Raw genomic sequence first — 27828 nt, 5'->3', positions numbered from 1 at the left:
GTTCAGGAGACCCCTCTCAAACTCAATTTCCGAGAAGGCAGTTCAACACAACAGTAGGGAGTTTACTGAAGGAATAATGACATCTCATATTTATATGGTGCTTACTAGGTTCCAAGTACTTCACAGTTACAAATTCTTTAGCCCTGTGAATAAGGTATAGCCATTATCCCCATTTTTATAGAGGAGGAAACGGAGGCACAGAGAAGTGAAGTAACTTGCCCAAGGTTACACAGTTGGTAAGTGGCAGGGCTTGGATTCTCAGGTCCCATATTCTGGCTCCAGTCTTATCCTCTTAACATTATGTATTATGTATTTGCGGCTGCTGTAAACTATTACATAAATTCCACGGCTTAAAACAGCACAAATTGTTTTACGGTTCTATAGGTTAGAAGTCCAACATGGGTCTCACTGGGCTAAAATCAAGATGTGGAAGGGCTGCATTCTTTTCTAGAGGCTCTAGGGGAGAATCTGTTTCCTTTGCCTTTAACAGCTTCTAGAGACTGCTGCATTCCTTGGCCTCATGGCCCCGTCTTTGATCTTCAAAGCCAGCAACAGTCCTTCTCACATCACTTTATTTCACTCCTTGCCTCTGTCCTTACATCTCCTTCTCTGACGCTTCTGCCTTTCTCTTCCATCTTTAAGGGCCCTTGTAATTACACTGGTCCCACCTGGATAATCCAGGCTAATCTCCCTGTTTTGTTTTGTTTTTGCGGTGCTGGCCTCTCACTGTTGTGGCCACTCCCGTTGCGGAGCGCAGGCTCCGGAAGCGCAGGCTCAGCGGCCATGGTTCACGGGCCCAGCCGCTCCGCGGCATGTGGGATCTTCCCGGACCGGGGCACGAACCCGTGTCCCCTGCATCGGCAGGCGGACTCTCAACCACTGCGCCGCCAGGGAAGCCCCCTAATCTCCCTGTTTTAAAGGCAGCTGATTAGCAACCTTAATTCCCTTTTGCTACGTAGCTTAACATGATCACATGTTCTAGGAATTAGGATGTGGACATCTTAGGGGACTGTTATCCTGCCTATAGCTCAGCTATGTGAATGTGCCAATCTGTAAAGCCCCAAGGTTCTAGAACAGGTAAGTTTTGATGGGGGAAAGAAGGAAGAAAGGAAGGGCTGGAGGGTTTGGGCAGTAGGATTTGGAGACATTAAATGAAATGACATGTAAAATACTTAGCCTGGTACCTGGCCCATGGTAAAGCACTCAGTAATTGATAGCTATTATTATTTTTATTATTAATACTAACAGTAGTTAGTATTAATACTAATAGTAGTTAGTATTACTACTACTATGAACCAGGAGTACAGTGAGAATCCTTGGGAGAATCTCTAAAGACTTGCAGTTGGTGTATAAAGGGAAGGTTTGAGGTACGAACAGTGATTTTTGCAACGGTAACTATCTGACCCGAACTGGAATAGCATTACTTTTTTTTTTTTTTTTTAGCATTACTTTTAAACTAAATTCTACTCAATGTTCCAGATATGGACTGAATGTTTGTGTCCCCCAAAATATACACGTTGAAATCTAATCCCCAAGGCGATGGTGTTAGGAGGTGGGACCTTTGGGAGGTGATGAGGTCATGATGCCCCAGTGAAGGGGATTTGTGCCCTTCAGAGATCCAGCTCACCATCTTTCCACCAGGTGGGGATACAGTGAGAAGTCTACAAGCGGCAAGGTGGGCCCTCGCTGGAACTTGGTCACGCTAGCATCCTGATCTCAGGTTTCCAGCCTCTGGAGATAAATTTCAGTTGTTTATAAGCCACCCAGTCTATGGTAGTTTGTTATAGCAGCCCTGGACCGAGCCAGGCTGTATTACCGTTTCACGTTTATTTATTAGTAACATGTGCATATTTGTTTTCTAAACCCTCTCAGCCCAGCTATCTAAAGATACTGATTTTTCTAGCGTGTGCCTTTTACTGTATTTTCTTTTCAGCATTTGGAGGTTTTGTGTTGTTTTCATTGATCTGAAATCTTGAGAGAGTCCTTTAGGCAGAGAGAGACTGAGGTTGATTTCAGTAGGATTAATGTTCTTTTAGCGCCCCCATGACTTACAGCCGTCTCGGAGCGCTTGTTGTATAACACACACGTATTCTGCGTTAGTCTCCTCAATGTGCAGGTTGCCGGTATTGATCCATAGAGTCAGGGAAACAGATCTTTCCTGGAAAGTTTTAAACTGAGATGAAAGTGAAACAAGCTGCACAGCCTGAGATTTGTGCTTCTTGATGATGTGGCTCCTTTCAGGTAGCACATAACTTAGTGACTCCAGTTTTAAGGCACGAAGGGGGCGCCTAGTCATGTGGGAAAAGCGTACCTTTGGGTGTCTGGAGATCCAGTGGTTAGTTAGCTGTGCTCTCTTAGTATTTGTGGGACCAACTTTGGATAATCCCTTAGAACTCTTTTATTGCCATTTATCCATCTGTAAGTAGTTCTTTAACGTTTATCAACTTATTCATTTAACACACGTGAGAGGTCCGCGTACCGCAAAAAAAAATAAAATAAAAAAGACCTGGAAGTGGGCTTGGCGCTTTGGGGGCGGGCTCCGGTGGGCACATGCCCTTGGCCTTGCCGACAGCTCACCTCATGAGGAGCAGGCAGCTGGGGGAGGCCCACGTCTGAGCCCTGTGAGGTCCTGGGCCTGGGCAAGGTACTTCTTACCTCTAAGAGTGGCACTAAGGAGGGGATCGAAGTTAAACCTGTGGCCTTTGGGAAGAGTGCTTTATTCAAATGACGGCTGATTCAGGACCATGTCTTAGAAGTGTCTTTATCCTTGGGGGTACGCCCCATTCTTCTCATTTCCCACTTTACTCACAGCACCCACACCATCAGTTTTGTGTTTCCCACTCCTGACTTAATGCTATCACCACTGCACGATGATCACCTTCCTCACCGTCCGCCGTCACCACCAAATCCTTTTGGTCCTAGTTCCTCCTTTCTGACCTCACTGCCACTGCCTTGGTTGAACTGGCCACCACCTCTTGGGTGAACAGTTATAAGTCTCCTCGCTCCCTCTGTCTCTCCCCACTCCCCAGTCTGCTCACCACACTCATGTCACAGGTCATTGGCCAGGCTCTGGTCACCAGCCCATACAGCAATTTGAACAATTCCCTTCCTCTGGAATCCACAGCCCACAGATTGGCTAGCAGAGCCTGGGCCGGATTCCTCCCTTTCCTCAGCTCCTTAGACAGGCACCCTCGGCAGGGAATTCCATGCACTGCCCCACGTGGCAGCATTGCTTCCTTGCTCAAGAGCTTTCAAAGATTCCCTACGTCCTTTGAGATCAAGTTCAAACTCCTTCGCATGGCACCTAAAGCAGCTTCCCCAGCTTCTCCCCTCCCACCTAGCCTCCCGGGCTGGACAGGCTGGATGATCCTACGACATGGCGGTGGGGGTTACCCGAATGCCTCGTGACCGATGCTCCCTCTTCCTGAGGTGGGCTCTCATTCTGCTCATTGCCCGGTGAAAGCCTTTTCTTCCCCCAGGAGCTAGTCCAGATACCGCTGTCTTTACAAGACCTCTTATGTCTCATGCAGATGGCATTAGAATTCTGGGCCCATTAGCCTTTGTAAATGTTGTGATGATGGCACTGATTATATACAATTATTTGTTTCCATCCATGTCTGTGTGTGGCACAAAGCTCAATGCAGCAGCCAAAAGTAATTAGAAGGCAGCTCCAGCCTTTACTTGAGTTTCTCAGAGGACACGAAGAGAAGCCAAGTACGTGGTCCTCAGAAACTACTACTCATTCTCCTTCCTTCATACCATCCTGTACTCAGGTGTTGCCCTTTTTCTCCCCCGACAAATCCATTCCTCCTTCACCCCAGCCTGCACAGTTTTTCTTTCCTCTTCCTTTATTGTTCCTCTCCTCCTCACAAGCCTCACTGCTCTCTCCCATCACTTTCTTCTGAGGACTGACATAGCTTCTCCACGGGGGGGAAAAAAAAAACTCCATCCTTTTCAGGAGAGGGTAAATTAGACCGTAAATTACAGGATTGTCTTTGTTGGGCTAGAGACTGTGCCAGTCAGATTATGCTACATTCTGCTGCAGTAACAAACAACCTTCAAATCTCAGTGTCTGGCTTATTTCTTGCTCACCTAACACATTAGCTGTGGGCCAACTGAGGCTCTTCTTCACAGGTCTCCTTTCTTATGAGATCTTGCCTGAAGAAGCGACCTGTGCCTAAGGCACGCATTCTCTCAGAGACTCTCTTTTTAATTGAAGTAGAGTTGATTTACAATGTTATGTTAATTTCTGCTGTACAGCAAAGTGACTCAGTTATACATACATATACATTCTTTTTTATATTCTCTTCCATTATGGTTTTTCTCAGGATATTGAATATAGTTATCCATACCATATAGTAGGACTTTGTTGTTCATCCATTCTACAATATATATATAATAGTTTGCATCTACTAATCCCAAACTCCCAGCCCATCCCTCCCCCCCCACTTGGCAACCACAAGTCTGTTCTCCATGTTTGTGAGTCTGTTTCTGTTTTGTAGATAGGTTCATTTGTGTCATGTTTTAGATTCCACGTATAAGTGATATCGTATGGAATTTGTCTTGCTCTTTCTGACTTAGCTTCACTTGGTAGGTAAGGCATGCATTCTCATGGCAGAAAAAAAAAGTAATTGTCGAGCCACACGGTGGCGCTTAAAATTTCTGCGCATATTTCATCTGCCAAACAAGTCTCACAGCCAAGCGTGGTAATAGGGAGAGGAATTATACTTCTCCCCAGGGAAGGGGGCTGTAGGCCCTTGATAATGGCTAGGGATATATAATCCTCACAAAGAGCAACCTTTTTTTCCAATTAGGAAAAATAATGCAATTTACCTAGGAATAATAATAATAATGCAATTTACCTAGGAATAATAATAATAATGCAATTTACCTAGGAATAATAATAATAATGCAATTTACCTAGGAATAACCCACGTTAGTATTTTTTTTGTCCCATCCCATTTATATAACACAGTAGTCTGTGAGCTCTTTCAGGGCTCAGATGATGTCTTATGCTGTTTTGTTTTGTTTTTGTTTTGTTTTAGAAACCTTTTAGTTTTTCAGGAGAGGAAGTTTCCATGAAAGTTAGCAAAGATTCGGGCAGAAGAGAGAGAAACTCTGTGGGACAGAAATCAGACATGGGATTGGAAGTTTTCAGAATTCAACTTCATAGACCATCTTTTTTTTTTCTCTTTTTTTTAAATTGAAGTATAGTTGATGTACAGTATTATATTTCATGTGTGCAGAATAGTGATCCAGTATTTTGCAGATTATACTTCATTAAAAGTTATTCCAAGATGATGGCTGTAATTCCCAGTGCTATCCAGTGGTACATCCTTGTTGTTTATCGATTTTATGCCTAGTATACCATGGTGGTATTTCTTTCAGATTAACAAACAGGACAGGTAGATGTCTGCTTATGTGGTATGTGATTTCTAAGAGAAGGAGTCAGCCTCTTCCCCTGACCTGTTTCTTTGTCTACCGTCCTGTATCACTTAGGCTCCATTCAGGAAAACTGAAACTCAGCAGTTATTTTAACAGAGGTTAAGGTGGGGCATTGATTAGGTAGATATCAGAGAACTAACATATCACCCAGGGAGCACTGAGGCCACACAGAAAATAACTTCAGGAAGTGAAGCAGCTACTGCTCCAAGGGCCAGAGGAACAGAAGGAAGAGGGTGAGGTTTTCGGAACCTTTAGAAGCTCAGAGGAGGAGCCCTGGAGCTGAGCCCTATACTTCTGAGGAGATGTTGCCCTGGCTAGTACCTCTGGGGTATGGGACAATGCAGTGAGTCTAGTTTGGGGTATTTTTTAAAAGATGAAAACTGGAACCATTTGCCACGATGAGGTTGAAGAATCACTGCTGGGGTGACATCGACAAGGAGAACAGGCAAACAGGAAAGACCGAGTCCCCTTGCCTCCATTTTTTTCCCCTTCCAGTGCCCCCTACTGGCAGAACATATCAGAGAGCCAGATGCGAAGTAGAATTGTCATTGGCAGGGACCCTGCTCCAGCACATACAGAATATAAAAGAGGGAAGCTAAGAGATAACTTAGTAAGCAGTACACTCCCTAATCCCTGGAATTTTACAGTATGAACTTTAATCCTTTGGCTAAAGTCATCCACATTTAAAATAAAAAATGTCCCTGGGAAAAGTGAAATTTTTTTTTTGCGGTGCTGGCCTCTCACTGTTGTGGCCTCTCCCGTTGCGGAGCACAGGCTCCGGACGCGCAGGCTCAGCGGCCATGGCTCACAGGCCCAGCCGCTCCGCGGCGCGCAGGATCTTCCCGGACCGGGGCATGAACCCGCGTCCCCTGCATCGGCAGGCGGACTCTCAACCGCTGCGCCACCAGGGAAGCCCGGAAAAGTGAAATTTTTAATGTTATTTTTCCTTTATATCCCATTATGAATAAGTTTATCAGATCTTTTCTAGAGAGTTAAAAACAAGGGGAAGAAGGAAGAGCGCTAGAGGGGGGTACTGTTGCTGTAGCAGGAACAGATAGAGGTTGCCACTAAGATGGTAGAGGGGGGAAAAATGGTCAAAAAAGAAAAAAAAAGGGATTAAGGAAGGTAGATTTTTACCAAATTCCAAATTTTGTAGATGCTTGACGTAATTTCTAGGTCCTTGCTGATCACAACAACCAAAATAAACTGCAGGAAAGTAGACAGATTTGTCCCTTTGGTCAGCACTCGGACCTACTCAGCTCCAGTAAGGGAATATAAAAACAAGACCCATGACCAAGACCAGACTAAGACAATAGCCATGGATGAGTCACTGAATGATTAATTTACACAGTGACAATTACTTAGGTAATTCAGGAGAAACCTTACTATTGACTGAATGACAGCACCCTAATTAGTAGAAAGCTAAGGCCTGGGTTATCCTAAATTGGATTTTTCTGGTCTGAGGATTAATTAGGAAATCACTTATGTTTCCAAACTTGGTGTACAGATTTTTTTAAAAAATGATTTCCTCTTCATTCTGGCTCCCTTGAGTGGCAGATAAAAGTGATCTCTGGGGCTTCCCTGGTGGCACAGTGGTTGAGAGTCCGCCTGCCGATGCAGGGGACGCGGGTTCGTGCCCCGGTCCGGGAGGATCCTACGTGCCTCGGAGCGGCTGGGCCCGTGAGCCATGGCCGCTGAGCCTGCGTGTCTGGAGCCTGTGCTCCGCAGCGGGAGAGGCCACAACAGTGAGAGGCCCGCATACCAAAAAAAAAAGAAAAGAAAAGTGATCTCTAATAAATTTAAATATTGCAGTGCTTTCATGTTTCCATTCTGAATATCCATTTCAATTCAGTCAGCGTCAAGAACCATTTCTCTGACAGGCACTGTGTAGGGCTGTACAAAGATGAATGAATCACAGTTTTTATCCTTAAGGGTTAACGGTTGAGCCCACAGAGGCTCTGGAGTTTTGGGGTCCTGGACCCCAATCCCAGCTCTGCAACTCACAAGCGGTATGATTCTGAGCTTCAATTCCTTTACTCATAAATTGGGAATAATAATAATACCCATGTAATATTGTAAAAAGTAGCAACACAGTATTTAAGTACATATGATAAATGTTCAGTAAATTTGTTGTTGTTAATAATATATGTACCTGATATATAAATAGATCATTTCGATATATGTGAACTTTCTCACTAAAGATGGAGATACTTTAGGATTGGCCTGAATTGTTACTAATTCCAGGATATCACTTTTCTCTCTCTTCTTCTTCCCTCCATCCTTTGCTCCTCCTGCCACCTCCTCTTCCTCCAGAATTATCCAGATAACTGTCCATCTCCCTAGTTCGCTTGGTTCTGTGTATACCTAGCCAACATCAGAGATACTGTTTGGCCTACGATGTCTTAACAATAGGCCAAGTGAATGCAGATTCTCGTGTTAGGTGACTGACATTTTAAAAATATTTGATTCAAGCAATGATTCTCCAACCTTTTTTTACCATGACACACGGGAATGGTTACTTATGCAACACACTCCTTTGTGCTTTACTGTTCCTCTAAACAGTACATTGGTTTTAAAAAATAATTAGAATGGATTTGAGGTACCTTTATAATAACATCAGTTTACTCCCATATATTCCATTCCCAAGTTTAGGCACTTTAACTGTTACTAGTGTCAAATTAATTGTGACACACCTCACCACTAATCATGTCCTGATGTGACACGTGGATGAGACTCCCAAGTTTGTCTGTTGCTTCTTTCTTAAAACCTGTCCAAATGAACATACCAGAAATTCCACTCTTAGATATGTTCTTCTTTGAGAAACACTTGCTCATGTGCATTTTGCAGCATTGTTTATAATAATGAAACATTAGAAATAGCCTACATATCCACCAGCAGGAAAGTGGACCCACAAACTGTAGTGTCCTCATACAACAGACTTCTAAGCAGCAGGAAATATGATTGGACTAGAGCTCCTTTTGTCAACATGAATGAAGCTCACATGGTTGCACAAGGAAAGTAAGTTGCAGAAGAATGAGTAGAGCATGATACCATTTCTGTAAAGTTTTTAAACATACAATCTAATGCTGTATTTTTAGGAATACAGCATTTTTGTGTATCTGAAAATATTTCATTAAAATAAAGACTTTTTAATACTTGACTTCAAAATAGGAGGTACTTATTTATCAGGGCATGTTAGAACTTTGAGGATCAGTAATCTTTATAAAGTGTCAAAGAGAGCTAATAATATCATAAACCTACCATTTATGAGCACAGTGTGTACATGAGTACACTGCAGGCAACGCCTCCTGATCTTCAAACCTCTCTCTGAAGTGGGTATTATTGTTGACCCATTTGAAAGATCAGGATACTGAGGCTTAGAGAAGTTACTTTTTAATAAAAATTCAAATAGTTAGTACTTGGCAGAACCAAGACTCTAACCCAGGTTTGTTTTACCTTGAACCAATAAAGTAGCTGCTATTATAAGAGCTCTTGGGTTCATAAAAAGTATTCTATGTATCCATGAGGCAGCTTCTTCCTTCTGAATTGTGAGAAAATAAATTTTTATTGTTTAACCTACCCAATCCATTGCACTTTGTTATGGCAGCTGTAGCAAACAAATACACGTAGTTGTTATACTTCATTTGTAATGATAGTTTGACTAGGTATAGAAATCCTTTTCCCTTAGAACTTTTAAAGTCTTGATCCTTTGATTCTAAAACTCAATATTGCCGCTGAGAACTTTAAAAACATTCCAGTTCCTAATTCCCTCTATGTAACTTGTTTTCTCCTCTATGGAAGCTTGTATGATCATTTCTTTGTCCCCCGTGTTCTGAAATATCATAGTTACGTATCTTGATGTGGCTCTGTGGTCATCTATTGTACTGGTCCCTTTCAACTTGACTGCTCTTATCTTTCAGTTCACAGAAATTTTCTTGAATAATTCTTGAATTTTGTGGATGAGTCGTTCTTCTCCTTCTAGAATTCTTATTTTTCAGATATTGGACTTCCTGAGCTGAGACTCTCACATCCTTATCTTTCCTCTCCATTTGTTATGTATACCTTTTTGCCCTGGGAGATTTCTACAACTTATTTTCAAATTCTTCTATTGAGCTTTAATTTCTGCTCTCATTTTGTTTTAGTTTCAAAGGACTATTTTATTCTCATAAGGTTCTAGCTTTTTAAGATCATATTTTGAGCTTTTTTCACAATTGCATTATCTTCTTAACTCTCTGAACATAATGATTTTTTAAATTGAGGTATAATTGACATGTAACACAGTGGTTTCAGGTGTACAGTATAATGATTATTTGTATATACTGCAAAAGGATCACCACAATAAGTCTAGTTAACATCCGTCACCATACATAGTTACCAGTTTTTTTTCTTGTGATAACTTTTAAGATTTACCCTTGGCAACTTTCAAATATGCAATACAGTATTATTAACTAAAGACATCATGCTGTACATTACTTCCCCATAACTTATTTATTTTATAGGTGCAAGTTTGTACCCTTTGATCCCCTTCACCAACTTTGTCCACCCCCCACCCTCAGTAACCACCAGTTTGTTCATTTGTTCTCCGAATCCAGGAGCTTGTTTTCTTTTTTAGATTCCACATATAAGCAAGATCATAGGTTATTGGTCTATCTTCCTCTGACTTACTTCACTTAGCATAATGCCCTCGGTGTTCATCCATGTCATTACATGGCAAGATTTCCTTCTTTTTTATGTCTGAGTTATATATATGTACAACACCACATTTTCTTTATTATTCATTTATTGATGGACACAGGTTGCTTCCATATCTTGGCTATTATAAATAATACTGTAATAAATATGGGGGCACATATATCTTTTCAAGTTAGTATTTTCATTTCCTTCAGATAAATACCCAGAAGTGGAATTGCTGCATCATATGGTATATGGTAGTTCTATTTTTAATTTTTTGAGGAACGTCTGTGCTGTTTTCAATAGTGGCTGTACCAGTTTAAAATCCCACCAGCAGTGCAAAAGGACTCCCTTTTTTCCATATCCTCACCAACACTTGTTTCTTGTCTTTTTGATAATAGCCATTCTGATAGGTTTGAGATGGTATCTCATTGTGGTTTTGATTTTATTTTCTCTGATGATTAGTGATGTTGAGCATCTTTTCATGTTGGCCATCTGTATGTCTTCTTTAGAAAAATGTCTATTCAGATCCTCTGCCCATTTTTTTATATCAGATTGGTTTTTTTTGCTATTGAGTTGTATGAGTTCTTTATATATTTCAGATATTAACCCCTTATCAGGTATATGATTTACAAATATTTTCTCCCATTTCATAGGTTTCCTTTTCATTTTGTTGATGGCTTCCTTCTCTGTGCAGAAGCTTTTTAGTTTGATGTAGTACCGCTTGTTTAGTTTTGTTTTTGTTGCCTTTGCTTTTGGTGTCAAATCCAAATAAATCATCACCAAAACCAATGTCAGGGAGCTTACTGCTTATATTTTCTTCTAGGAGTTTTATGGTCTCAGGTCTTACATTCAAGTTTTTAATCCATTTTGAGTTAATTTTTATGTATAGTGTAAGATAGTGGTCCAGTTTCATACTTTTGCATGTGACTCTCCAGTTTTCCCAACACCATTTATGAAAGAGGCTGTCCTTTCCCCCATTGTATGTTGTTGGCTCCTTTGTCATAAATTAATTGACCATATGTGTGTGGGTTTATTTCTGGGCTCTCAGTTCTGTCCCGTTGATCTTTGTGTCCGCTTTTATGCCAGTACCATATTGTTTTGATTACTGCAGCTTTGTAATATAGTTTGAAATCAAGGCATGTGATACCTCCAGCTTTGTTTTTTCTCAAGATTGCTTTGGCTATTCAGGGTCTTTTGTAATTCCATACAAATTTTAAGATTTTTTTTTTTCTATCTCTGTGAAAAATGCCTTTGGAATTTTGAGAGGGACTACATTGAATCTATAGATTGCTTTAGGTAGTATGGACATTTTAACAATATTAATTTTTCCAGCTTATGAGCATGGAATATCTTTCCATTTGTGTCTTTTTCAATTTCTTTCATCAATGTCTTACAGTTTTCAGTGTACAGGTCTTTCACGTCCTTGGTTAAACATATTTCTAGGTATTTTATTCTCTTTGATGCAATTGTAAATGAGATTTTAAAATTTCTCTTTCTGAGAGTTCATTATTAGTGTATAGAAATGCAACAAATTTTTGTATGTTGATTTTTTATCCTATAACTTTACTGCATTTGTTAGTTTTACAGTTTTTTAGTGGAGAATTTAAGGTTTTCTATAAATAATATCATGTCATCTGCACATAGTGACAGTTTTACTTCTTCTTTTCCAATTTAAATGCCTTTTATTTCTTTTTCTTGCCTAATTGCTCTGCCTAGGACTTCTAATACTATGGAGTTTGGGGGGAAAGGAGGGGGTTGTCTTTTTTCCTCCCATTTTTATTGAGATGTAATTGACATACAACACTGTATAAGGTTAAGGTGTACAGCATAATGATTTGACTTACATACATCATGACGTGATTATCACAATATGTTTAGTGAACATCCAATAGTATGTGAATAAAAGTTACAACAGTTGGCTTCTTGTCTTGTTCCTGATATTAGAAGAAAAACTTTCAGCTTTTCATCATTGAGTGTGATGTCAGTTGTGGGCTTGTCATATATGGCCTATTCATAATGATTTTTTAAATATTTCATCACTCTACATAGCCTAATTTCCTCTAACGTATTTCTTTCTGATTGTTTTTGTCTCTTTGCATTTTTCTCTATCTTTTATGTTAATAGATTTCTTCGGATATGTAGTAATCTTTGGCTGGCTGTCCATATTTAAGAACAGGAAATGCAAAACTTGAGAAGAAGTTTAGAGTATAAGGTGGGGCCTGTCAACTCTGGGCTTTGTGGCTGGGTAGTTTTATTTTGGAGTCTCTGATGTCACTTTAGATTTTTCATCTTAGGCTGGTCGGATTCCCCAGAGAGGTCTCTGCCAGTCTTCTGCCTGAAAAGTCAAGGCCTGGCTGCCAGTGTTATAGAGCCTAAATGGATGAAGATAGCTGGGAGTCTCAGCTTCCAGGATGCAAATATTCACTTGATCCTCCAGAGTTCACTATGGTACCCCTACTCCTAACCATGCCTGATGTCTCAGTTCAGAGACTATATTACCCTATGAAAACAAACAAACAAACAAAAAAAACTCCAGTACTCTGTTAGAGTACAAGTGAGGATCTGGGGATCTGACTTCTTCCTAAACAGCTTTCAGCCAGTACTTATTTTAGCATCCCCTTCAGCCCACTTCTAGAGGTCACTGGTGCCCCAGTTCTACGATTTTATGAGATTTTGTAGCATAAATATAATTTGTCTTGGTTCTCCCCAGAGCTGATTTAGTATTCAGCTTTTTCTGGTCTCCTAACTCTGTTACCACTTGTCGGTCTACTTTTCTCATTCCAACATTTTCTTGCTATTTTCTTCTGCTATCCCTGTCCCTTGAGTGTTACACGTTTATTTAAACACAAATACACACACATTGCTATTATTTTCATGGGGTTTTGAGAGAGAGAAAAATTGAATACAGGTGTTTAATTTTCCATCCTTACCTGAAAGTCTCAAGAGCAAGTATTTCTTAATTTGTATTTAACATTCAAATAGAAAAGGTGAGATTGTGACGTACAATTAAAAATGACCATTGGAATAAAAATGCCTCACATTCCAGTAGCTTATCGCCTAAAAAGAGGCCTGAAAATTTTTACCAGTCAGTGGACTCTGAATATTATATATTTAGTTCGATAATCATCTCATCCTTTTCCTCATAACAAGTATACGTAAGAAGTTAGGGGAATTCCCTGGTGGTCCAGTAGTTAGGACTCCGTGATCTCACTGCCAAGGGCCCAGGTTCAATCCCTGTTCGGGGAACTAAAATTCCACAAGCTGTGTGGTGCAGCCAAATGAAAAAAATTATTGCACTGCAGTTGCCTAAAGCCCCCAAAACTATCAAAATAGGTCTTAAAAAAATTAATTGGTTGCTTTGTTCCTACTTAGATTTTCACTAATTTGAGGACGTAATTTAAGTGACAGTTAACAGTATCACCTTTGCTTCTCTTTGTTAAAAAAAAAAGGGACGTCTCTATTTAAAAGTCTAATGAAGAAAGTTTCCTGAAATATTTATCTTTAAGGCATTAACCTTCACTGTTCTTTTTGTATTATGAAATGGTACAGTTTCAACCATCACGAGAGACTGGTCTGTTGGTCATCTACTGCTATGTAACAGTAAAAGTTACTGGCTTAAAACAGCACACGTTTTATTTGCTCATGGTTCTTTTGTTTAAGCAGTTTGTGCTGGAATCAGCTGGTCGGTTCTTCCACTGGTTTCAGCTGGAGTCAACACGTGGTTGCAGTCGTCTCTTTGCTCAGCCAGGCTGGACAGTCTGAAATTCTCTCCCTTACATGTCTGGTGGGTGGTGCCAGCTTGTAGCTGGGCTTCTCTCTCTACATGGTCATTTATCTTCAGAGAGGCTAGCTCAGGCTTCCGTATGTTGACAGTCTTGGGCCAGTGTTCCAAGTGGACGGGAGTGGGTGCTCAGAGCTTGGGCCTCAGCTCAGAACTCAACAAAAATCACTTCTTCCACATTCTGTTGATGAAAGCCAGTCATAAGACATACTCAGATTCAAGAGGTGAAGAGATAGACTCTATCTCTTGATGGAAGAAGCAAGAAATTCACATCACAACGGGGTGTGTATATAGGAATGGGAGGAATTGTGACCGTTTTTTGCATTCCACCACAGTCTCCCGTCTGGCATGTATTTTATTCACATTTCTCCCACAGAGAAAATATGCTTATTTCCATTTCAGGATCCCCAAAGTTCTCATCCCAATATGACATTAGGCTCAAAGTCCAGGATCTTTTGTTCCACCATCAGGTTCAATTGGGGATGAGAATCCTTGGAAGCAGCTCTTCAGGTATAGGATGGACTCAGGTAATTACAATAGATGCTTCCGTTCAAAATGGAGAGCAACAGAAGCAGAGCAGTTCTGAAATCCAGTGGGGCACGTGCTTCAAGCCCCTGTACTCTAGGGCCAAGAAACATGCCTTGATTAATAATCTGTTTCTTTCTTTGCCATATGCCTTAGATTTTAAAATTTATAGAAGTCAATAATGTGGCTAAGAATCTAAAATACGTACACAGCACCATCTATAGGTAGTTAAATGCTTCTTGAGAAAGTTTCCACTTGAAGTTTTAAAACATGGAGATTTTCATATCTTGGAGGATACTTGTTTATTTTATCAATTTCAGAAATGTCATAAGGTAGGTATTAAACCAAATTTTTAAAAGCCTCTTCATTCCCTTTATTTCCCCCAAAGTAGTAACATATACGAAGAAAGCATAATTATAAAATAAAACTGATTTTCAGAATCTTTAAGTTAGAGAAAAATGTATCTGTGATATAATCTGACAATCTCTGCAACGTTCAGTGGGTCTCTAGGTATGGAAAACACATGGTCTGATTTTTCACTCGGGCCCTAGAATAAGGAACAAGGCAGTCCAAGCCCTGCCTGCATTCTGCAGGAGAAGGGGGGCAGACGGTGAACATGTAGATACATCTCTCCCCACCCCTGCCCCAATTAAAAAAAATTCAAAATAAAACTTAAGAAGAAAATAAAACAAGGCAACAGAACAGAGAGGGAGTAACTGGTGAAGCAGGAGAGTGACAGTCCTAGCTAGGATGGTAAGGACGTGACATTTAAGTTGAGACCAAAAAGTGATGCAAAAATCTAGGAACAGCATGGGCAAAAGCCCTAGGCAATAACAAGCTGGATTCTTTTTCCAAGGACAGGAAAAAGGGCAAGGTTGCCAGTTTACAGCGACCAAGGGGAAAAAGAAAGGAGATGAAGTCATTGGTGTAGGCAAGAACCAGACCATGTATGAGCATTTGGACCATGGAAAGGTGTTTGGGCTTTATTCAAAAATCGGTGGGATGTCATTGAAGAGCTTTAAGCAGAAGAGGGATAAGATTTTATTTATGTTTTGAAAGATCATTGCCTCATAGATTCATAGAGGATGAACTAAAGGGAGAAAGAGTGAAATTAGAATAGTCAGGCGGCTACTGCGGTAGTCCTGGAAACAGCGTTGAAGCAAGAAGTGTGAGAAAGGATCAGATTCAGGGTAACATTTGGGAAGAGGAACCCAAAGAACTTGATTGGATATCAGATATGAGAGACAGAGGATCAAAGATAATTTCAAGTTTGTGACTTGAGAACTTGGGTGCATAGTAGTGCCATTTTTTAAGATGGAAAAGACCAGGGAGAAAGCAGGTTTTTCTTTTACAAGGGTGCAGATCAAAAGTTCTGTCTGGGACGTGTTCGGTTTGAGTTGTCTCTTAGACTACAAATGTGATCTCAAATAGACGACTGGACACTATATCCAACTGCCTACCAACTAGGTTTAGTGATCTATCTCAGTAATTTATCGTCTCGCTTTGTGACTGTCTAACCCTGTCCTTGGGCAGTTAAGGCATTATGACCCTTATTTTCCTGACAGATTACTGTGTCTCAGAGAGACTCAGTGACCTCCCCCAAACCACACAGCTAAAGGAGAAGAGCAGGACTTGAATTCAGGTCTTCAGGCAACCTGTACATGGACCTGGAGGGCACGCTCACCCCTCGCCCAGTTTCCTGCTCCAGTTTCTGTAGTCAAAGGGGGATGCAAGATAAGGACCCCATCGTTAGGCTCGGCCTGCTTACTCAAAGTGTCGTCCACAGTCCAGGCACTTGTTTATCTGCACTGTCAGTATCAGTTAGCTCCCAGCCACGTGTGGCTTGTTTAAATTTTAATCAGTTTAAATTAAAGTAAAAATTCACTTTCTCAGTTACACGAGCCACAGTTCAGATGCTTAATAGATACATATGACCAGCGGCTACCATATTGGATAGCACAGATATAGAACATTTCCATTATCTTAGAAATTGTTATCCAACAGTACTGGCCTCTAGCCAATGCAAACTAAAGTAATTGTGAAGACAGTGTAGTCTTATCCTCATAGCTGTGGCCTAAGAGGAAAGTTCAGGAAAAAGAAATGAGTTGTTATCTGCTTTACAAGTGGCACGCTTCGTAAGCTGAGTTTATACCCGGCTCTCACAAGCACCTTTCCCCAGTTCACACCCTTGAATGTTGGCGTGTTTCTCATTTTATCGAATAGGAATATATAAGAAAGGAGCTGGGTTCTTTCCACGTTTGCAGTCCCCTAATTAAAATACATGCATACCTAACATCCACGTCCCTTCCCACCCTCCACCCACCTCCATGTATAACACCCTCAACACACAGTGCTTTGCACAGAGCAAACAGAATGCTTGACTGATAAACAAGCAGCATATTGTGATACTCTACCACACTGCCGTGGACAGCTGACCACAGGAGAACATATCAGTAAAGAGCAAATAACCACAGCCCCAGGAGGTCTGGAGTTGAACCTCAGTTTCACAGCATTTTCCTTTTCTATTTCATCCCTCCTCGAGTAAAGGAGGTCGGAGCCTTCCCAAGTAAAAACCAAGAGCTGTCCTCCTCCAGGGAAGGCAGGAGGGTAGAGGTCCTGGAGGGGGTCAGCGGGAGCTTCAGGCTCAGGTCTGTCCATTACTTAGTGAGCAGGGCCTTCCTCATAGGGCGAGATGGAAGCATTCAGAAAGCCCCCTTCACACACATGCACACAGGCAGACCTTCCAGCAGTTCCTTTTACAAAAGAATGGGAAGATTTGGAGCAAGGCATTTGGGGTTTTTTTATTATTATTATTATTTATTTATTTATTTTTGGCTGTGTTGGGTCTTTGTTGCTGCACACAGGCTTTCTCTAGTTGCGGTGAGTGGGGGACTACTGTTTGTTGTGGTGCGCAGGCTTCTCATTGCGGTGGCTTCTCTTGTTGCGGAGCACGGGCTCTAGGTGCGCGGGCTTCGGTAGTTGTGGCATGCGGGCTCAGTAGCTGTGGCTCGTGGGCTCGAAAGCGCAGCCTCAGTAGTTGTGGCGCACAGGCTTAGTTGCTCCGCGGCATGTGGGATCTTCCCGGACCGGGGCACGAACCCGTGTCCCCTGCTTCGGCAGGCGGATTCTCAACCACTGTGCCACTGGAGAAGCCCGGCATTTGGTTTTTTAACCCTTTCTCAACACCTGCTGGTTGTACGACTTTGGGCATGTTACAGAATTCCTCCAAGGGGTAGGGTAAGGAGATAGATGTTTAGAGCCTTAATCATATAGTTGATCCTCCACCAATTCAGCAGTTTATTCCCTTCCTCACCACTGAGGGTGAAAGTAAGAACAACCTAGAACAGAAATTGCATTTTCCCTTAAAATTTTCTTTTTTCTTATATTTCAGGGGTTTTTTTTATAGGTAGTACTTACTTATGATAAAAACGTCTTAAGTGTGTACAGTGAAGTTTTCTTCCTACCTTGGCAGTCACCTAGTTCTTCCCATAGGGCAACCAGTCTTTCCAGATGTTTATATATCCTTCCATAGTCATTCTAAGCATGCACCGGCAAACATACATGTCAACGCATATATCTATGTACTCCTTTACATGTATATGTTTTCCTCTTGGACACAAATAGCTGTATGGCTGTTTTGAACCTTATTTTTGCGCTGTAGTGTCTTGGAGATTTTTTATATCTACACTGAGCATCCTTAATCTCTTTACAGCTGCAGTGTTCCATTGTAGAGTTGTACCATTATTTGTTTATCCCCTCCTCTGCTGATGAATTATTTAGGTCATTTCCAGAGGTTTGCTGTTATAACCCATGCCACAGTGAACATTCTTGTACGTCTGTCACTTTGCACATGGGTGAGCATACTTGTAGAATAAATTTCCAGAGAGGAATTGCTAGATCAGAGGAGATGTGATGAGGCTATTTGAATAATTTTGATAGACCTGGTCAAGATGCCCTCATACAATTTGTACTTGTTTGCTGCCCAGCAGCTATGTGTGAAAGCAGAGCTGAGTTTCTAAGCCTGGGTGGAACCCTCATACCTCAGAGACTGAGTACCAAGTCTTACATTTCCCCAAACAGCTCCACTTACATGGTGTTTGTGTGTGATTTCATTTGAAGAGGGTTGTTTTGTAAGTGGCGAAGAAAAGCTCGAGAACCGTGATGTAGGAAGTCATCACTGTTCTTTCTCTTAGCCCTCCAGTTTGAAGGAGTGACAGAGAAAATGAGATTGCTCCACACCCTACAAGAAGATCCTTAGACAAGTAACGTGGAGAGAATAGTTCATGTGGTAGCTGGAAAGATGGAGTGGGTAGAAAGGTTTCCAGGAAGCAGAAATAGAGGCCAAGGTATAATGAGATGACAGTTAGTCTCATAGGCCCCCACGTTAGCTGGGGTTCTCCAGAAGATCTCATTTGTTCTCACTTGAGCCAACTTTAAGGGCTTATCATATGCCAAACCCCGTACCAGTACTGGAAATAGAGATGCACATGGTCGGTCCCTGCTCTGAAGAAGCTCTTACAGAGAAGACAGTCATGTAGGCAGACAAGTTCTATATGATGTCATAGAAACAACAGCAATGGTGATAGCTAACTCTGCGAGCTGATTGAATGCCAGACTCGGGCTCAGCGGTGTCCCTCACCTCACCGAATTCTGCAGAAACCCTATGAAAAGGATTACAGTGCTATCCCATTTCACAGATGAGGAAACCAAGACCCAGGGAAGTTGAGGGACGGTCCCAACACCACACAGTAAGTGGCAAGGCTGGGGTTCAGGCTGAGGTCTGTCTCACTTCAAAGTCTTAAGGGAAAGTGGGCGTGATGCTGAAGCTAAAGTTTCATCTCTCTCCTTCATGAGATGGTTTTTCTGCTCCCTTCTCTTTTCGTAGCACCACATTACTCTTCAGGGTGTGCGTGGGGGAGTCAGGGAAGACCCCCGGAGGGAGATGTGACCTGAGCTGAGGCTCTAAGGATAAGTAGAAACAAGGAGAGCATTCCCAGCAGAGCAACTCTTGGGCTGATCCCCAGGAGAACTAACGTCCAGGAGTCAGAAGTTTCTGCCCCAGGGAGGCAAGTGAGTGGCGTGGATAAGATGACAGCCTCTGGAGCCAGACTGCCTGAGTTCAGATCCTGGCTCTGATCCTTACTGAGTGACTTGGGTGTATCACTTAACCTCTCTGGTTCTTCACCTGTAACATGGGGCTATACAGTACTGACCTCCCGGCTTATTATAAGCGTGGAATGAGTTACCATATCTGGAGCTTAGAATAGTGCCTGGAAGCACATGCTCTATATATTTGTTCCCACTGTAGAATCTCCAGGATCCACGTACAACCTAGATGTAAAGAAGAGGAAAACAAAATTGTGAAGTTCACCTGTGGTGCTTATTATAGAGAACTGTTACATGAGCTCCCAAAATGTAATGGGGTGCTATCAAAAACAGAAGGAAACGGAAAACCATTTAATGGAGGAGGGACATGCGCTTTTAGCCCAGAATTGTCTTGTCAAGCACGGTCATGCTTATCAGCTTTCAGTTATCTGAAACTGTGAGTCAAAAATGGGCTTTTTTATTTGTTGTCTACTTCTTTATGCCATCTTTATTGGTATTAAAGTGTAGTGGTCTGTCTCAAATAAGGTGAAAAAGCAGAGGAGGATAAAATAAAAGGAACCGCATTTGATGTAACTCTTAGTTTTCCCCTCTTCCTCTTTGATGCCATAAAATTGTTTTCAGAAAACCCTAGAGAAGATGTAAGATAAATGCTGCAGCTTTCTCATTTACCCACATAGCATTTATCTCTCCTCCACCAAGCCAAATTACTTTTTTTCTGAGAACAGTATTCTATGACAGAATACAAGAGAAGTAGAAATGAGAGGAAAGTCCTCCTCCAAGAAATCGGTCCGTGTGATTTACAGTTTGTCTTCACATTCTCTGGCCTTTTTCTCCTTTACCCCAAACTCACATTGCCAGTTCTATTCCCAAGCCAAACCCCATGCTTGGGCCACCCTTTCTCCAGGCCAGTTTTATCTCCGAATGATTTGAGCAACACCTAAGAATTCATCTTCTTGGGAAAAGAAGTTTTAATAGAGAGAGAGGAGAGAGTACTGAACTCTTTGGGTGGCAGAAGTGCAGTTGGAGGGGTGGCGAGACTTGCTGAGGAAGGTGACTTCTGAGTTGGATTTTGAGGGCAATGGCTGCTACCATTGATAAGCCTTGCATGGTGTCCAATTCATGCAAAGTACCAAATAAAAGTTTGCTGAGTTAATAAACTTTATAATATACGAAGCAATTATACTTTCCCAGTATCTCTAATATTCTACCATTTAACACGTCCTTGGGAGGGGAAGACCTGGCCACTTCATTACTGCATTGTATGGTCTGGAAGCTCTATCTGTTACCTGGAAAACCTCTCAGTAGGGTAGGAACACCTACTGGGAACTCAGTGTTGTCGGGTGTGTGTGTGTGTGTGTGTGTGTGTGTGTGTGTGTGTATAAGTCCTGTGAGAAACTGCAGAGGCTGGGTGGGCCCTTGGCTGAGACAGCAGCAATCTTAAGTACATGCTCTAGAAGAGAGGGGGACCCCTTCCAGGAGAGGAGGGACATGGGAACGGAGCGGGAGAGAGGCAATTTCTAGACACGCGCCTCTGACCTCACCCCTGAGCCAGGTCAGAGCTCATTACCTAACTCTTGTGTCTATCACCCAAACCAGTTTCAGATATTAAAATTCCTGAAAATGACATGGGAGGGGATGAGGTAGACGACAAAAGGAGATAAAAACAAAACGAATTTTTAGTTGAATTTATCTAACGACCTTACTGAGAAAAAAAAAAAACAAACATATGAGACTTAGCCTTGGTATTAGTTGAAAGTTACTTAATTTCATTTAGCTCCAGCTCTTTCCTGACATAACGATGTGAATGTTCTCAGGAGGCTGAGAACCAAGCTGCTGAGAGTGTGAGCCTCTTGCCTCTGGTGTGACCTCTGGGTTCTCTCATGCTGTTCCAGACGTACCCTCTCTGGGACAGATGGAAGACACCTCTGTCTAAGTCACACCAAATTGTATCAAAGATTAGATCCCTTGCCTCCAATTAATCCTCAATTTGTGCTTTCAATATGTGTGTGCAGCTTCATCATACACAACAAAGACACTTTCTTCAACAATGCCACGAGAAGTAGAATTGTACATCATATTTTACAAAGAATAAAGTATGAAGAAGGAAAAAACAAAATCGGTAAGTAGTATATTAGTATAACAAGTTACATTTGATTTGGGGGATTACAGACTCTACCCTTTGGTTTTATTAAGTTGATATCAATTCTAGAAATGCTCATCATTCATAAAGCCTCTAACTGCATACTCCCCTGATGGATAACTCAGAAGTGTAAAATCTTAATAGAATCCTTAGATCGCTTTTTAAAAGATAACATGGCATCTCATTTATCTAAGATCATGGAGAAGTGCTCTCAATTCAACAAATATGTAAGGAGCGCCCATTATGTGCCAGGTACTGGGTGAGGTGTTGGGGAGACGGGCACCGTTCTCTCCCGGAGCATATGTTCAAGGAGTTAAAAACAGACAATAAATAAGTAAACACAATACATAACATGAAGAAATCGAAATGGATGATGTTTCAGAGATAGACGGCTCAGGGGTGGGGGTGAGTTCAAGCTGAGATGGATGGAGTGGTCAGGGCAAGCTTTTCTGAGACGCTGAATTTGCACTGAAACCTGAATGACAAGAGGGAGCCAGTGTGGGAAGTTGGAAGAGCAGGTGTTCCAGGCACAGGGAGCAGCAAAGGGCAGAGAAGAGCCGTCACACATAAGTACATCCTCCAAATAATCACCTCCCCCAGTAAATAACCTCCACACATTATATTTGGGGCATTTGTACGAGAGACTTTCCATAATATATTACCAAATATCCTTCCTTATTAAACGGATTACTATATATCAGGAGGATTTGGGTGGCTTTGTTTTTGGGTATCTCTGTCCCAGTGAGATTTTTATCAATACTTTGAAGAATGACCTATATCATTCAGGGTCTAATCAGAACACAAAAGCCACACAGAATTTGAACAGGGAAAGTTAATATAAATAACTAACTGTGACAGAGGTTTGGAGTTAATGGAGGATTGGCTAGTAAAGGGTAAGAAGACCTCTAAAGAATAGAAAAGGAGCAGATATTAGGAGCAGCCACCACCCCTACAGAGACTCCCCACAACAAAGCTGAGATGCAGACCTTGTTGGAAAGGGTGCAGCTGTGGTTCACTAGATGGCAGAAAAGTTTGCTGGGGGTTCTGTGCCAGTAGGACTCTCTGCGAATCTGCCACCTCAAGTACTGGGAGAAGCTGCCTGGAGGGGTTCCAAGGAAGCCATTCACTGGGAGGTGTTGCACCAGCGTTATTACTCTGTGAAGCTGTTCAGGGGGACACCCGCCCCTTAAGGAGGTGCCAGGGCTGCTGGCCACCAGGCACTGCAGGTGCTGGATTCCACAGAAGCTATGAGCTGCAGAAGCCTGAGAGGAGCATGCTAGTACCAAGAGGACAAACTCCTTCCTCCCCCATTGTCCCTCCAGTGCCTTCTGCTGACAAAGCTTAGCATTGTACCACCTGGCAAAGGAGGAGTATTTACAAGGTCCAGCTCCATTATTGCAAAGCAGGCAATGAACCTGTATTTGGAGCTAAGGGGCAATAAGTTGATAACTGGCACATAGCCTCACCAGTCTTCTCATCAGGCTTTCAGGTGGGGTGGAGGCTGGAAGGATGCATTATGTTAGTCATTGGAGTCAGATCCTCCTAGATCTCGGTGATCTGGAAATCTCAGCCACATCCAAAAGATGGCATTTAATAGTTTGTAAATGTAGGGTGCTGCGCTCAAACTCGGCGAAACAGCTACCCTGATTCCGTGTGGGAGAAATGTTGCTCAACCCATCATGAAGAGGGATAGACTTGGGAGGTTTAGTTGAATGCAAGTGTGAGTCACTAGTATGCCAAAGCTGCAAAACACTACTTTGATCCCAAGCTGCATAAATTAAAATACTATAGGGAGAAACAGATACCTAGTCCAGATCTGAATACACCTGGAATCATATGTTCAGTGAGAGTCAATGTAGGTGGGTATGGTGAAGTTGAACCTGACTTAGGGCTTTCTTGACTTGGATGAGGTTGTAGGTTAGCACGTTCTCATATTCTCTGCAGCAGTCATCCATCCTTGGGACACATCCCCCCCACACACACCCAGTAATGTCCTCCATGGCCATTCTAGCTCCAAGGATCTCCTCTTCTGAATTCCAATGGCAATTAATTTTGCAGTGTCTATTTGACGATCATGTACAACTCTTCTTTCATTACGTTGAATTATTTACTTTCAATGACATTATGAAAGTTCTACCAACTAAAGAGAACCACTGTTGACATTTTTGTGTACCAGATAACTTAAGTATCACATTAATTACTCTTTTCATCTTTATACCCCATTTGTCCACGTGATTTTTTTTTAACAAACTTAGGATGTGCTATACATACTTTTATCATACTTTTCTTGGTTAACATCGTATCAGGAACGTGCTAGAAAACAAGTGAGTGGAAGTGAAATGATTATGGCAGTAGCTATTCTGGATTATTTCATAACATGCAAATAATTTTTAAAAACAGTCCCTTCGCTAATATTGGTAGTATAATACCAGCACACCTCACAACTCATTATAACATACTAGGGTATTGAGAACCTGCAACTAAAAACTGCTGATCTAGATAATAAGCTCCTCAATTGTAAATAAGTTGCCTTGTTCACCTTTGTATCATCATTGCCTAGCACGGTATCTGGCATATAGGAGGAGTGCTTGTTGAACTGAATTGAAAATCTTTTAAACATGATCAATGTCTAACCATCAGCATTCGTACACAATCAAAGACTGTGTACAGTGAGGCCAGATAGCAATTATTGTGCTTAACTTTTGCATCCCAAAATGTGGGCTATTTTTTACAACTAGTCAAGGTGGAGACAGAAAAGGGGCAAAGACAATAATTTTTAAATGTTTTGAAAAAACATGAGAAGTGTAGTATTGTTACTAGTAAGAAATGATCGTTGTTTCTCTCATTTGATGAAAGAAAGAGAATTCTCTTCAAGAACCCCAGTGCTTTGAAAATCAGTAATGACGAACTGAAAAAATATCTGGTTAGAAATAACCGATCTCAGAATAAATTACTAACCCAAGATCAGACATTATGCTGAAAAATATGGAGTAGAACTATAAATGCTCCGTTGACCCAATGTTTCATTATCATCTTTGGTTTCATAAATAAAAGAAACAACATGTTAGAAGAAAATTTCATTTATTGATGGAATCAATGTTTATCCTGTGTTATTTTCTGCCTGAAACTCTTTCTGAAAGTGGCATCTTGCATGAGCCAACATTGATTAGAGACAATACAAAAATACTGTCTGTAAACATGACTTATAAGGGTATTTCAGTGGAGCAAAAATTACCACTATGTAAGTTTTTCAATTTCACTCTGAGTTTATTACAACTCTGAAAATCAAACCTAGTGAAATCCATTTTCAAAATAGAGCAATTAATAGATCAACAAAGATTTATTTAACAATATAAGTGCATAAAATAAATCTTGAGATGAAGTCATATTTTCAAAACTGGTGCTCAAAGGGGAAGTTACTAAGGTGATAGATTTTAAATATTAACTACTTTCTTACTTTTCAGGTCTGTGATAAATTATCATAAATTTACAAAGGTCATCATGAGAAGTCTCTTATTAGGTCCCCGTGAATCTTATTGTTTCTGTTATTCCGGGATATTTGAAAGTTATTGATGATATATGTAGAATTCTTGATAGAGGCTCCAGAAAATCAAAGCTTTCTACATAATCATTTATTCATTCATTACAAAGGTATTTATTGAGGGCCTCCTGTGTGCTAGACAAAATACAAAGCCCTATGGATATTTGTATTTCAGATGCTTTTCTTAGACATTTAGTGTTAATGTCAAAGCATCTTAAAATACATTTACATGTTACCATGATTAAGAATACCTAAACATGAATTGACCCTCCATCAATAAAAAGTGAATCCGTGCATGTTCCATTTTCCAGTTAGGCTAAGCCTCTGGACTCTCATCAGGATCTAAAGCATGGAGAGTCCTCATCTCTAAGCCACTGAGAGACACCCTTCCAGTCGTCTTCTCTGAAGTACATTTTAGGAAGTAGTATTATTCTTGATCTGAAAGAAACTTTAAAGATCAAAACATTACACTTCCACTTCTGGCCAAGATGGAGTAACAGGCACAGGATTTGCTCTCCCACCTGAAACAGTCAAAAAAGGAAAAACAAAAAATGTATGAGACGACTATTTTCAAGACAACTTAAACGTTGGGCAGTCGAGGACAGGGAAGCCCGAGGACAGAAAACAAATGAGGTGAGCCCTATGATTGCCCCAGCTTACTACAGTGAGATGGTTTCTGGACAGCAACACAGGGAAAAAGAATCCAGGCAGAACCTGGTAGACTCCCTGAGTTGAAAAGATGTTGCTGGGAGTCCAGGGAGACCAAGGCAGCCAGAGTTCACAGGACAACGTACCAGAAAGCAGAGAGTTTCCCAGAGAACCCTGAAGATCTGCAGAGGGCCACCTCAAGTATTTAGCAGAATACCGATTGGTACACACATCAGGGAACTACCCAAGGCCAGAGAAAGAGCAATCCAAAAGGATTTCCAATGAGATTGGAACACCTCTTAATTCACAAAGGATTAAATATAAATGGTCTGAAAATCCCAGTCCAAAATTCAGAAGTTTCCATTAAATTTAAAAAGTAAGACCTGGGCTTCGCTGGTGGCGCAGTGGTTGAGAGTCCGCCTGCCGATGCAGGGGACATGGGTTCGTGCCCCGGTCCGGGAAGATCCCACATGCCGCGGAGCGGCTGGGCCCGTGAGCCATGGCCACTGAGCCTGCGCGTCCGGAGCCCGTGCTCCGCAACGGGAGAGGCCACAGCAGTGAGAGGCCCGCGTACCACAAAAAAAAAAAAAAAAAAAAAGCAAGACCTAATTTTTTTGCTACCCGCAAAGAAACACTCTTTAAAGACTCAAATAGGTTAAAAGTAAAAGGATCAAAAAAAAAAATATATATATATATATATAGCACACTAACCAAAAGAAAGCTGAAGTGGCTATATTGATATCAGACAAAATAGATTTCAGAGCAAAGACTGTTATCAGGGATAAAGAAAGCCACTTTACAATGATGGAGGAGTCAGTTCATCTGGAGGACATAACAATCCTAAATGTTTATATGCTTAATAACAGAGCTTCAAACTACATGAAGCAAGAACTGCTAAAAGAAATAGGCAAGTCCATAATTATACTCAGAGGTTTCAGTACCCCTTTTTCAATAATTAATAGAACAAGTAGACAGAAAATCAGTAGGGGTTAGAAGAACTGAACAGTACAGTACAATTAACTTTATTGATCTTTTAGACCACTTTACCACCAACAGTGGAATACCCGTTTTTTTAAGTGCACGCAGAACATTACCAAGAGACCATACCTGGGGACATAAAACAAGACTGAATAATTCTTTGACCACAATGGAATTAAATTAGACATCAATAAGACCATCTCTGGAAAATTTACAAATATTTAAAACTAAATATATTTTTAAATAACTCATGGGTGAAAGAAGTCAAAAGGGAAATCAGAAAGTTGCTGTATTCAAAGAAACCACAGTATATCAAAAAGTGTGCAATATTTAGGGAGAAATTTATAGCACTATATGCCTATACAGGAAAAGAAATGTCCCAAATTAATGACCTCTCCTTCCACCTTAAGAAACGAGGGGGGGAAAGGAAATTAAATCTAAAGTAATCTAGAGTAGGTAGATGAAAGGAAATAATAAAAATCAGGGAAGAAATCAATGAAATGGAAAACAAAAAAATAGAGAAAATCAATGAAACCAAAAGCTGGTTCTCTGAAAAAAATTCATAAACCTCTGGTGGACACACCCTAGGGTGACTCCCCAATGTGTAGTCCCTTCCCCTTAAGTGCGGGTGGAAACTGTGGCTTATATCTAACCAATAAAACATTGCAAATCCACGTATCCAATACCCCTCTCCCATCTTATGGATGAGAAAATTGAGGCCTGAGGACAAGAGGACTTTCCAAAGTCATCCCACTAGTCTAATGCAGAGGAGTTAGGTTTGTCCATATTAAAGCTTCTGGATGAAAATGGGAGAGCTCCTGGTGGAAAATCATCTTTTTGGTATGATTAATTCATCCACGTCTCTCAGCGCACGCGCTTCTCTGTGCCAAGCACCATGCTAGGTGTGCTTCACTATTTTGTTTCTGTTTGAAAACCTGATTTTCTAGTCCTTGATTCCAGTTTCCTAGCAGGTAGCAAAACTTTCTAAGC

The 27828-nt window shown here is 41.2% G+C and overlaps 1 protein-coding gene across 6 annotated transcripts in view; it reads left to right on the top strand.

The window, feature by feature from the left end:
• The window catches only part of ANO4 (anoctamin 4), a 447653-nt gene that overhangs the window by 311999 nt on the left and 107826 nt on the right, over window positions 1-27828 (top strand). For all 6 annotated transcript variants that reach the window (XM_032647033.1, XM_032647032.1, XM_032647038.1 and 3 more), the window contains one exon: window positions 21544-21650. In XM_032647033.1, the coding sequence (XP_032502924.1) occupies window positions 21544-21650 (107 nt within the window). The remainder of the gene's footprint in view (window positions 1-21543; window positions 21651-27828) is intronic.

This window comes from Phocoena sinus, chromosome 10 (assembly GCF_008692025.1).
Source record: "Phocoena sinus isolate mPhoSin1 chromosome 10, mPhoSin1.pri, whole genome shotgun sequence".
In the NCBI taxonomy this organism is placed as follows: domain Eukaryota; kingdom Metazoa; phylum Chordata; class Mammalia; order Artiodactyla; family Phocoenidae; genus Phocoena; species Phocoena sinus.
Note: the sequence above shows the minus strand (reverse complement) of the source record. Positions and strands in the feature narration are given on the sequence as shown.